This window comes from Chrysemys picta, chromosome 3 (assembly GCF_011386835.1).
Source record: "Chrysemys picta bellii isolate R12L10 chromosome 3, ASM1138683v2, whole genome shotgun sequence".
In the NCBI taxonomy this organism is placed as follows: domain Eukaryota; kingdom Metazoa; phylum Chordata; order Testudines; family Emydidae; genus Chrysemys; species Chrysemys picta.
In genome coordinates this window covers 192432177-192444476 of record NC_088793.1, presented here as the reverse complement: position 1 = coordinate 192444476, position 12300 = coordinate 192432177, and the positions used below count along the sequence as shown (strand labels likewise).

Below are 12300 nucleotides of genomic sequence, written 5' to 3'. Positions count from 1 at the left end.
ATGGCCATTAAACTCAGAGACGGGTAGGCAGAGCGGCGTGGATTGCTGCGTATGACATTAGCTGAGCGAGAGAGAAGAGAGAGAGAAAATGTATCAGACAGCACAGCACTCCTGGGCTCTGTCTTCCTGCCCTTGATCTTGCCAATCACTTCAGTAATAGCACTCGCAAGCAAAACAAGCCAGTGTCCAGACGCAGGTGCTCAGGACCATCTCCTAGTTTTGCTCGGACACTTAGAAACGCTGGAGTACTAGCTGTGCTTGCAGGGCTCTGGGAAGAAGGATGGATGTTGTATCTGTAACCATTGCTTCCCTCTTCTTCACATAACTCAAGTGAGCGATCTCAGAGCTTTTGCAAAGGCTGCAAACAATTACCCAAAGCATTCGGTGTGAAAAGGGGACAGAAACAAATCCTGCCCCCTACAAAACAACCTCCCCCAGCCCTGCAATACCCCGTAATTTGGCCGGCAGCAATAAACTCTACTTACAGGGAGCTCTTAAAATAGCTAATAGCCCAGCCAGACACCAGAATTAGAATCTATTTTAGTAACTGTAACCCCCGTGTGTGTGTGTGTGTGTGTTGTTAATTGAACGCTTCTGTGGCTCGCACAGCCTCGTTGCTTGCATCTCACCCAACCCACCCCTGCGCTGGGAGCCGAGTTGATGCAGCCCAGTGCATTGTGTAAGACGCGACCTGTTATGGCCACCACTACTTCCGGGTTCCAGCATTCTGGTCCAAATCCACCTCTCCGCCTGTGCAACACACACTTTACACACGCACGGGGGACTTGCAGCAGGCAGCATCGATCGTGGCTCCTTTAAGACAAACTCAGACAGACATTTTTAACCCTCTTCCTCTAGCCTCTCCCGCTGCAAAGGGGGAAAGGGAGCGCGCGAGCGAGATCTGATTAGGAATTAGGACTGATTCAAGAACAAGCCAGCGCTTAGACCTCCATGCATTTGAATATTAACATTTGAGGTGTCCAGAGCACTGGAAGTACACACAGCGGATCATCATCATTCATTCACCACCTTGACAACCTCGCCTTTGATTGACAGCTGGAGTGGCAAAAAGCCATGAGACTTGGTAGTTGGGTTTGAGGGGCACTTTTTTTTTTTAACAAAAAAAAAAAACTGATTTGGGGAAAGGATATTTGCTTTCTCCCCGCTGCTGTCTTGGAAACGAAAGGGGGAGAGTGAGAGAGAGAAAGAAAGAGAAGGAGCGCGAGTCTCTCTTTTTTTTTTAATGCTGAATTATTGTATCGTTTCTTTGAGATCCAGTAAGCTGAAGATTTTCCTCGATTGCTCACATTGCTGGCGACTCTAAGGGATTTTTGCATTTTGGGGGGCTTGGGGGAGAGTTTGCGTTTGTTTCTTTTCACACTGGCCTTAAAGAGGATATATTAGAAGTTGAAGTAGGAAGGGAGCAAGCCAGGCCGATGGCGCAAAGGGTACGTATTAAAAATGGAATTTAAATGTGAAATAATATTGAAACGTGGCTGACAGAGACGCTGCGAAAAAGTTTTTTCCCACCTCTTCTTTGGCTCAAACCTATATATATATTGTCAATTTCTTGATTCTATCAATTCCTATAACAGATATCTCACTGAAGAGGCAAACTTTCTATAAAGTAATCACATACAGGCATGTAACTGAAAATACAAGTGTATGTATTTATCAGTATTACAGATATAGTGCTAAGAATACAATGTCGTTTTAAAGTCACCAGTGTCTAAAATATTTAACTAACGTGTCGTTGAACATTTTAATATGTTAGTGATGACATACATCTTCACTTTTCAAAGATAACTTATTAAACTTTAAGTAAACATAACTTTTTGCCATCACAAATGTGCAGTGCTGTAATCAGACCTTCATTTAAAAATAGTTGCATATTTAAGTAGGCAGAAATAATATGCACATATATTTATTATTACTATTTATTACTATTTTGGATGCAATACTAATTTTTCTAGACTATTCAGATAAATTGAAATGCGATGAAAATATTGTGAGGGACAATTACAATGTAACGAATAGAGTTTTTAAAAGAAAAACGACATAAAATTAAGTTTGCTTGCAATAATTTGTGTACTGTCCCTCAAAGTACAGTTTGTAAAAGAAAGTTGCTGTCCTGACAAACTTGCCTGTACTCTTTCAGTTCAAGCAATTGCCAGTGTTTTTTAAAACAACTTATTCACACTTTTGCTTTTAATAGATTAAAAGTGGCAGCTTCCCCTTATCCTTAAATAAAACTTTAACTTTCGGTTCTTAATGTTTAACAAAGAATACACTTAAAATTCAAAACTTTCAGTAGCACATGCACACATCTGCAGCAAATCGACATTAAATTAGCTTGTACATAATAGCTGTAAACCAAAAATTGACTCTTTTGTTATTAAACTTTGGATAACATCAGATCATTGATACTTGTGTACTTCCCTTCTTAACAGTGGAAAGGTTTAAAACAGGATATCTTAAAATTAATTAAATGCTTTAACTCACGTTTTTCCTCCATATGGGAATTCCAAATGTTCAAATTGTGCTGTAATAATTAGAAAAAGTATCAGCTTTGTTCTTGCATCTAAACTCGTGCTTTACATTTTTGTTAAAGAGAGTTTAGTTTATAATTTAAACATTAGGAAATGCTTTCCACTGGGACGATTTACACACACAGACACACAGAGAAATACCTTAAACCAGGAGCCTGTATTAATTCACGTGTTAATAATAGGTGTCCTCATTTTAACTTTTGCTGTGGAGACATATTGAAGCAGGCAACTTTTCAGTAACGTGTTTATTTTGAGCGTCACTCCAAAGCAACCTACGCTGCGTTTACCTACTTCCCTCCACAAGGATGCTTTTCAAGGATCCAGAATTAATCCGTTTTGAGGGCCTATTGGGGAAATGTATTTTTACAGATCTTCACCCTCTCCCCTCTTTTTTGTTTTTTTGGGTTTTTTTTGGTCCTGTTTATATTAAATTCATAGATTTAGCACTGCCCAATTCCATGTGCTGGACCTTCACCAAGTGAAAGACTCTGGAACGGCTTTCCCCGTTCTAACCTCCGGTTACGACTGGCCTTCTGACCCTTTTTTCTTTGTCTGTCATGCAGTACGACGATTTACCCCATTACGGTGGGATGGATGGAGTAGGGATCCCCACCACCATGTATGGGGATCCTCACGCCGCCAGATCCATGCAGCCTGTTCACCATCTGAATCACGGTCCTCCGCTGCATTCTCATCAATACCCGCACACTGCTCACACCAACGCCATGCCTCCCAGTATGGGCTCCTCTGTCAATGACGCTTTAAAGAGAGATAAAGATGCCATTTATGGGTAGGTAAAGCTGGCATCGGGTTTATTAGTTAAGATATGATTATTCCCTTATTTCCCTAGCTGACGAAGGCAGAAGTAAAAGCCATTGAACCTCAGATTGTAGGTAAATTCTCGTGACCCGGGCTTCCATTATAATTGCATGCAAATTTTAGGGTGGATTTAAAGTTTTCTTTGCATCACATTATGCTCGGCATATGATTCTCCAATAAAGAAGATTTACTTTCCATGAGGCTTGAAACGGATAAACGTTATCCATAGGTAGTATTCAGTTCAAATATTATAACTTGCCTAATCTGTGTGTGTGTGTGTGTGTGTGTGTGTGTCTCTGTGTGTGTGTGTGTACACGGAAAGATACTTGGTTGCATAAACCTACACTCCTATGTGGTTTTGATCACAACTTTTAAATATAAAAGACTGCTAAACTGTGAGCTTAAGGAAAATTAGTCATTAGTGTTGTGATCAAAAGGAAAGATTTCCGTGGTACAACCTGTTTTGGGAGGTAAATATTTTGGAAGAGTTTCGAAAGAATACCTTGAACTGTTCCATTCTGAATAAAACTTTTTAGCTTTGTTAATATATAACGCTGTATTAAGTAGAAACCTTCGGGGTTGTTTCTTTGAGCTGTGCTCTGTTTTGTAGCAGCATTTGAGGCATCTCAATGCGGCAACTTATAAAATAGTTTCTAGGCCATTGCATTTGGAACTGATGTGTTACGTTGCTCTGTGGATATCTTTAAAAACAGTTCGCGCATATTAAGTTGAAGTGAACTTTAAGATCCAGTCCCCCCATCTCGCTGAGAACAGCGAGCTTTGAAGCAAAACCATCCCATCATCCAGTTTCTTTATCTCATTATCACAAATCTGTAGGATTGGTTTAAACCCCATTCCGGATTCTCTGGAATAATTATGAAACCCGGAAATGGAACGCATTTTGTAATAAAATAAAATATTAAATTTTCAGTTGAGCTTTTATAGCTAGTAAATGACTTGAAACTTCTCCTTAAGAGTTACTCCAGCTAGCAAAAATCAAAGCACTTGGCTTATACATTTCTAAGGTCGGTATCATGGTGCAATAGTATACAGCAGAAAGAGGGGTGAGCAGCGCCTCTATTGAGTAACTTGCGGGGAGGGAAAGTAGGGGGGGGTGATGACCCAAATAAAAGCGTGCTCTGCCAACTGAAGTGAATGTAAATGGATCGCTGGAGCTACCCGAATTGGGGCAACTCAAACTGGCAGTTTGGCTGGGCTTCGAAGTTAACAGCTCTCATTTTGAACATTATCATTACCGATGCCAAGGGAGATTTGCAGGTTCCACACCCGAGTCCAAAAAGCTGGGGGTTGCTTGGGTTGTTTTGTTTTGTTTTTTTAATCCAGAAAGTCCGCAACTTGAAGGGGAGCGAAACAAAAATACTACTAATAATAATTAAAAAAAAAGGAAAGGAAAGTTAATTCAAAATGGCTGCTGGAACCGCTTTGGTTTTATTCATAGCAAATGTTAACAATTTCTCTGGCCAGATATGCTGAAGCGATCATCAGATACAGTCCATGGCTCAGGGCCTTCGACTTCAGGTCTCTCGGTTGAAGGGTAGGTGAGCTATGATTGGGGGAGGGGTGCAGCTGGGGTGGTGGTAGTGGGCTTGCTAAAAGATCACCTTGGTTGTTTCTCCCACACTTATTCTGGGACTAACCATTGTCTTGTTTGTGACTATTGTATTTTCTTTCAGACACCCCCTGTTCCCTCTTTTAGCACTGATTTTTGAGAAATGTGAATTAGCTACATGCACTCCCCGGGAGCCCGGGGTAGCGGGAGGCGATGTTTGCTCCTCAGAGTCTTTCAATGAAGACATAGCAGTGTTCGCCAAACAGGTCAGCAAAACCGTACTGGGGGGAAAAACCTCTAACATAACAAGAAAACAAGTCTCCGTTAAAAAAAAACATTCATAGCCTCCCCTTCTATACTGCCAGAAATAAATCAATACAGTCTCGATTGTACCAGCTCAATAAATAAATAAAGAATATATATATTTTTAAACTTTGATTGTAGGGATGTGCAGCTCACACAAATTGGAGAGTAGCTAGATAGATGTAACTAATAATAAGGTCTGTGGGTATTTTCAGTGCATTTGATTCATTTGTTTAAGTGTTTATATGATGTACTAAATCTAACAGTCAGAGCTTTGAAGGAAGGTTACATAATGGACCCGACAGTGTAATGAAGCAAGAAATAATAACGTCTGCTTTTTCTTTTTCCATATTTCAAATCTTTTTTTCCTCCCCTTTCTTATATTTAGATCCGAGCAGAAAAACCCCTATTTTCCTCTAATCCTGAACTGGATAACTTGGTAAGAGTTAACAGCGCTCCCTTTTTATTTCTCTGCCCTCTGGAGAGAGATGGTTCTAGGCTTTGACAAGGATTTGGGGCTGTAAATGGAAATTTTCTCGCGTGGATCTTTTTAATTACAAGCAATCCAGTGTGGTAATTCCCTGTTAAGTAAAATCACATAACGAGGTACATAAAGAAAGCCCCATCCAAATGAGAGTTTGGGGTCTTTATGGCAGACTTGGCTGCCTAAGCAGTGCATGGTTTTATCTACGAATGTGTCAGTGTATTTGAGGTCTCCACATATCCCCCCGCACCTTTAAAATAGCTTTTATGGGAAATGTAAACAGTGACTATGGATAGAGATGAATAGTTTAAGTAACCGACCTAAAATGAAGTCAAGTTTTTTTTTAAGGATAAACAAATACTTTGCCTCTGCATTAGGAATATTTTCTCCTAGTTTGCAAAGCGAGGGTCCAACGATGTTGCAATAGATTGCACTTTTTGAAGGAAATGTTTACGATCCGTATAATTTAGCTACTTCATTGCAATAGAATTTTTTGTTAACTCTAGCTCGCTTCTTGTTAAACAGCGTACAAAGCCACTGCTATTAAGTTTTAGTGTTATTGCCATAAATCAAAACAACTTTTTTATTTACTACTACTACTAAAAAAAAAGTGAAGTTATAGACTACAGCAGGGGCAGCTATGGGGATATATCGAAACTCAGGAATGAGATAGATGCTCGTGTTGTTTGTGTCTTTGCAGATGATTCAAGCCATACAAGTATTAAGGTTTCATCTATTGGAATTAGAGAAGGTAATTTTTTTCTCCCTTCCTCCTACGTTTCAGTATTGCTGAAGTTCAAGCTTCTGGTAAATTTGCATAAATGTCTTTCTGTCTGGTAATTAGTGTCAAGACCAATCTTAGCGTCCATTTCTCTTCGCAGTTTAATTACAATTTCAGCCTCTAAAACCGGGCTCACAAACGACCCGGCCTTGTGTTCATGTTAATACCTTGCTGGCTTTGTATAAATAGCCGTAGTTCTGTGTATTGCAGATGATATTCTGAATGTTGTTTGCATGTTTGTTTATTTCAGCCACGCCTCGGAGATTGATTGTTTTTGGTGAAGGTGCTTTGTTTAGTTTCAGTTAGTTTGGTCGAGATTTTTTTAAGAGCCATCTGCAGGTCACAATCAGGGCACAGATTGTCCTGTAACATTTTGCAGAGACAAAGCAGAGTTGATAGTTGTGTCAGTTTCTTGATTCTGTGAATGCTGTACACCTCTAAGCTAAGAGAGAATATGCAGCTAAGAGAGAATATGTTTCCCTCCCTATTCTGGAAATCTCAGCAATAATAATAATAATTAATAGCAATATGAACGCAATGTAATTCAAACTAACATTCAGTTGAACGCACGTTCAGGTTTCCAGTGGATTTTTATATGTAATTGATAGCTGGCCTACAAGAGGATCCCCTTTCTCCAAAAAATAAACATGTAGAGAGGTTTTTAAATGGTTGAAAAGTTTCTTTAGAACCCTCAGCCATTTTATCTAACCATCACAGGCAGGTTGTTTTCACTCTACATGAAAGTTGTTAAAATATGCCCATTAATAGTGGAAACTCAAGAACAAATATATTACAGTGATTTGGGGTTTAAGATCATGGATGCCTATAATGTATTTCAGTATAGTGCATCCAGTTGTTGTTTTTTTAAAATCCCTTTCTCTCTTCATACTATTTGGAAAGGTTTTATGATGAAATAACTGGTTGAAATTAAATAGTTTACCTTAAATGTCACCCATGCAGGTCACCTCTCTCATGGCCACAGCTCCGGGAGCAGATGAATTTAACACGGGTGTTGAATATGTTGTAGCCTCTGAATCATCTTGTCACTGTCAATTTTCTGGGATATCTCTATTTTGCGAGAAAAGAAAGTTATTCCTAATTCTGGATGCGTCTAGAGGTCTCCGGGGGATAATTGCTGTGTGTTCCCCCCATTTAGAACTTTTGATGTCACAAGGCTGGGGGAAGGGTTGGTTGATTGCACTTGTCAATTTCACTTATGTACTCCTGATTATATTTTCATTTTTTTTACCTCTGTCATAATGTAGGTACACGAATTATGTGACAATTTCTGCCACCGGTATATTAGCTGTTTGAAAGGAAAAATGCCAATCGATTTGGTGATAGACGATAGAGAAGGCGGATCAAAATCAGACAGTGAAGACATAACAAGATCAGCAAATCTAACAGATCAGGTATGATGATCTCTCCAGTGTTGCACACGCTGAAATTTGTATGCAGATCGCTTGCTGGGTCACTACGCCTCCTTTTATTATTTGCATATGATTAAGTCCCTTTTAGATAAATTTCCATCGAAATGAAAATTTTTGAATAATGTGGCTATTATTGCTTCATTAAGGCTTGCTCCCGGATTCGACCTGGCGAGATGAGCTTGTAAAAGCATTGCCTGCAAACTTGACCTGTTTCTTGTCGCTTTTAATTTTTGTCTTTATTTTATTTACCCTTTATAATAATAGAAGCGTTAGCCGTGAATCGCAGGCTTCTGGATGCCTGGAAAGGAATAGCTGAAGCCACTTAGAAAAATAATAATAAAATCCGAGATAGGTGGTCCAGGGAAGACAGAGAGTGTTTGAAATCTAGCAAATACTGGCTATTTTCCTCCTGTCTCTACGGTTCATTAGTCTGTCTTGTCAGTTTTCCTTGGCCGAGCGCTTTTAGACCTCAGTGAACATTGCTTTGTGCACAGCCTGCCTGCTGCAAGCGCGCCCATTTTATTTTACTTAATAGAAAAATAAAACCAGACCAAGGTTTTAATTTATTTTCATTGATCTTTCAAGTTTTTCAAACTGTCTCCTTTAGAAAAAAATACAGTTTAGTGGCTTTTAGGATGTCTGTGTTAAAGCTGGGATAGACCAAACCCTTAAGGCTTCTACACCCAATGTGTGCATATAGTGACGACTTGTGTTAGCTGCTTTCCTTCACTGGCTTGTAGTGTGATTTTTTGGGGGGGTTAATTTCAAGAGGTTACCAAAGCCAAATCAAGCTTCTAAAACATTAACGTGGGTGAACCTTGGCGTTTTGAGCTCTTTGTTGTGAATTGTAACGTTTTAATGGTGGGTTGTTTATTATGAGAAATAGTATTTGGCTCAGGGGGAAAAAAAACCCCAACAACTAAAAACTATGATCTGGTTCCTATATACAACTCTGGAGGTTTCCTTTTGTTAAAGCAAGGCGCAGTCAAGCAGACAGGAGTTTTCTTAGCTGCTTTGCCATTATCAAGAACACTGTCAACCAGGAGTTATTTTATAGATTACTTACAAAAAGGTGCACTATACTTCAGCTTTGGTATTAGCTCAAATGTTGTTGTTTTTTATGTACGAGAAAGAAGCAAAGATTATCGGACTGTTATTAATGTAGCGGTAGAACAGAAGAATGGTTTGACTTAAGGCATGAACTTGCAAGAAACCCAGTGTTTTTTAATTATACTGAGAATGTAAAAGCTTTCAACTATTTCTAAATGTTAGCATGACTCTCAACTTTTTTAATGAGACATTGAAAACAAGATGGAAACATGGGCATTGCTTCTATCTGGTTGACTTGCATCCGACATAACTATTATAACGTTTAAAATAAGGGAATTGTTAAATTCAGATCTAGATTAGGAAAACTCGGATAGCTGCTGTTGAATAAAAATTGTAATCCAACAAGTCTAACTAGAAAATGGGTTTCTAAAAGCTCTGGAGTGCTGGGTACATAAAGCTATTTGAGCAAATTACAAGAATCGCTTAGGGGCACGAATGAAATCAACACTTTAATTGCCTCCAAAATGAAGATTTATACCCCATTCTCCCAACGAATCATTATTTTATTAAAGTGAAAGCTAAAGAAATGAAGTTGTAGTTTGGGGTGGGTTTTTTTATAAGGCTGAGGATTGATATCAATTCATTGCGCTCCCGTGGTAATATTCACCTTGTGCCCGCTTGTTAGTAATATACCTTCAGTGTGTGGCTTGCAAAGATTGCAATATAGATAGCGAGGCCAAATTGTCTTAGGTTGGCCAAAACAAAAGTTTATGCTTTTAACTTGGGAGTTGTGGTTTCACTGCTTATGCGATAGGTGTGACATTTGACTGTGTCACCTCCGGATTGCCCCATTTGGTATGTATTTGCTTCAGAAAGTTGGAGTAGGTTGGAAGGCGGGGGGGCCGGGGTGAGAATGCTTTCTGGTCTTTAATTCCCATCAGCGTTAGGCTGTGCAGAGAGGCTGTGGGAGGAAAGCGGCACACGTGTCTTTTGCCTTTCCTAGACGGAGGGAGATGTTCAAGTGCAGCTCAGAAGTTGCAAGGTTCCCGGCGCGGTGGGGCAGCGTACGCGGGCGCTGGCTGTTTTGCGCTGGCTGAGAAGAAGAGTTCAATCAGGACTGGGCTGCGCGTTAGGAAAGGGGGAGGATGAAAAGAGAAGGGTCCTTCTCCGTTCGCCTGTGAATGTGGCCCAGCCAGTTTGAAACCTGTGTTGTTGTGTGCGTCAGGCTGTGCTGACAAATGCAGATCCCCGTCAGGTGTTATGTGAGCCGGAGTGCCTAGTTATCTAATTAACCCCTCTGTCTCTAGAGCCCGACTGAGTTTCGGTTTAGCCGCCTTTTGCCCTGGAAGGGAGAGCCCGGCGCTTGGAAAGCTGTCCGCTCTTTGCGGCCATGAGACGGGCTCAGCCTCTGGCACCAGTGAGGTTCCTGGTGCGAGGAAATCCCCTGGGCCATTCTAGTGTTGCCACTAGAGTCAGGGGCCTGGCATGGCTGCGTCCCACTCACTCTGTCTTCCCGCGCGCCCTCCTCCGGAGACCTCTAAACCCCGGGCGTGACATCCCCGGGACACGCTTGAGGGCTCGGGGCAGTGCCTGCGCCCTCTTCCGCTGGGCACTGGCTAACCGCCCCCCAGCTCCTTTCCCTTCCCTCCGAGCCCCGCGGCGGTGCTGCGGGGTTAGAGGGCGCGTGTCAGGGGCTAGGGGCGGGGGTGCACTAGGGTTACGGGGAGGAGAGGAAAGGGGAGGGGGCGGGTTGGAGAGCGCGTGTAGGGGGGCCCTGCGGGGGAGAGGAATGAGGTTTAGGGGCGCACTGAGCCCTGCGAGGGGGGAGAAGGGGGATTTAGGGGCGCACTGGGCCCTACGGGGGGAGAGGAATGAGGTTTAGGGGCGCACTGGGCCCTGCGGGGGGAGAGGAAGGGGGTTTGGGGCGCAACTGGGCTCTGTGGGGGGAGAGGAAGGGGGTTTGGGGCGCAACTGGGCTCTGCGGGGGAGAGGAAGAGAGTTTGGGGGCGCACTGGGCCCTGCGGGGGGCAGAAGAGGGTTTGGGGGCGCACTGGGCCCTGCAGGGGGGAGAGGAAGGGGATTTAGGGGCGCACTGGGCCCTGCGGGGGGGCAGAAGGGGGTTTGGGGGCGCACTGGGCCCTGCGGGGGGAGAGGAAGGGGGTTTAGGGGCGCACTGGGCCCTGCGGGGGGCAGAAGAGGGTTTGGGGGCGCACTGGGCCCTGCAGGGGGGAGAGGAAGGGGATTTAGGGGCGCACTGGGCCCTGCAGGGGGGAGAGGAAGGGGATTTAGGGGCGCACTGGGCCCTGCGGGGGGAGAGGACCGGGGTAAGTGGAGTCAGTAGGGGACAAGCCTTGGGGACAGGGCCCTCTCCCTGCGGGGACTGCGCTAGCGGCGAGTGGGTGAAATGGAGCTGGAGGCGCGCAGAGGTCGCCTCCCTGTTAGGGTCCCGCTGAGCTTTAGCCCGGCTCTGGGCGCGCTCGGGCAAGCGGGCAGCGAAACGCCACTCGAGGAACCGGAGCGAGTTCGCGGCTGGACGCGCCAATGGAAAAGGGAGGGAAGCGGGCGAGGTTCCCTCTCCCTCAGGCCGCGGGCTCTTTGCTGGCTTGCGCCTGTGGAGTGGTGGCAGCGCGCGGAAGAGGCGAAATCCCTCGCGTCCCCAAGCCCTCTGCTCGGGAAGGTGATAAAAAGCCAACCCTTGAAATGCGCGGCCAGGGGCGAGCCCGCCTGGAGAGGTTAAAGACGAGCAGGGAACCACACAGCGCTGGAGCCAGCCACTGTGCTGCTTGGGTTAATTATCCAATGGGGGACAAGGGGGATGGTTGGGTTTAAAAGGTAAAAAAAAGTCATCTGGGGAGTTTAGCTGCAAATTTGCGTGGGGGTTACTCAGCCCTGGCTCGCCCCCGGTGCGAGAGAAATAAGGGTACGCACCGAATGCTCAGCACGGCCATAAGGGGCCCAATAGGTTGTTTGGGGGCTTGAGAAACTGCAGCTCAGTTGTGGCTTAAACGAGGTCACTCTGAGATGCTGCGATGAGCATATGGGGGACTAAGACATACGTTCAGACGATGTATTTTGTTTGTGTCCGGGGTGGCACTGGAGGGCAGCAAGATAGTCAAAGGGTCTCTTTGTCAGGGTGATTTTTCAACGCAAAAACTTGGGGACATCTCTCTCACTTCCATTGAACTGTCTCGATGGGTGGGTGCAAAGGGTTTTACTTCTGCTCTCCTGGCCTGTTTCAAAAGTCTCCAGCGCAACAGCGGAATGGTTGGTGCTCAGCTGTGAGATGATTAGATGAGAGTACCGTCCAACTTTTT

The 12300-nt window shown here is 43.7% G+C and overlaps 1 protein-coding gene and 1 long non-coding RNA gene across 15 annotated transcripts in view; one reads left to right on the top strand and one right to left on the bottom strand.

Moving 5' to 3' along the window:
- LOC135982553 (uncharacterized) overlaps positions 1-3113 on the bottom strand; it is a 103436-nt gene extending 100323 nt beyond the window's left edge. For all 3 annotated transcript variants that reach the window (XR_010599955.1, XR_010599954.1, XR_010599956.1), the window contains exons 1-2: positions 2691-3113; positions 2503-2542 (exon numbers count right to left, since the gene is read on the bottom strand). This is a non-coding gene — a long non-coding RNA (uncharacterized LOC135982553). The remainder of the gene's footprint in view (positions 1-2502; positions 2543-2690) is intronic.
- MEIS1 (Meis homeobox 1) overlaps positions 660-12300 on the top strand; it is a 129433-nt gene continuing 117792 nt past the window's right edge. For 3 of the 12 annotated variants that reach the window (XM_042857189.2, XM_005287245.5, XM_005287238.5), the window contains exons 1-6: positions 708-1448; positions 3113-3339; positions 5063-5204; positions 5630-5680; positions 6426-6476; positions 7772-7918. In XM_042857189.2, coding sequence (XP_042713123.1) covers positions 1437-1448; positions 3113-3339; positions 5063-5204; positions 5630-5680; positions 6426-6476; positions 7772-7918 — 630 coding nt within the window. In that variant the 5' untranslated portion in view covers positions 708-1436. Of the gene's footprint in view, positions 1449-3112; positions 3340-3627; positions 4924-5062; positions 5205-5629; positions 5681-6425; positions 6477-7771; positions 7919-12300 lie in introns of those variants that run through there. The other 9 variants (XM_042857190.2, XM_005287243.5, XM_042857188.2 and 6 more) reach the window with 6 other exon arrangements.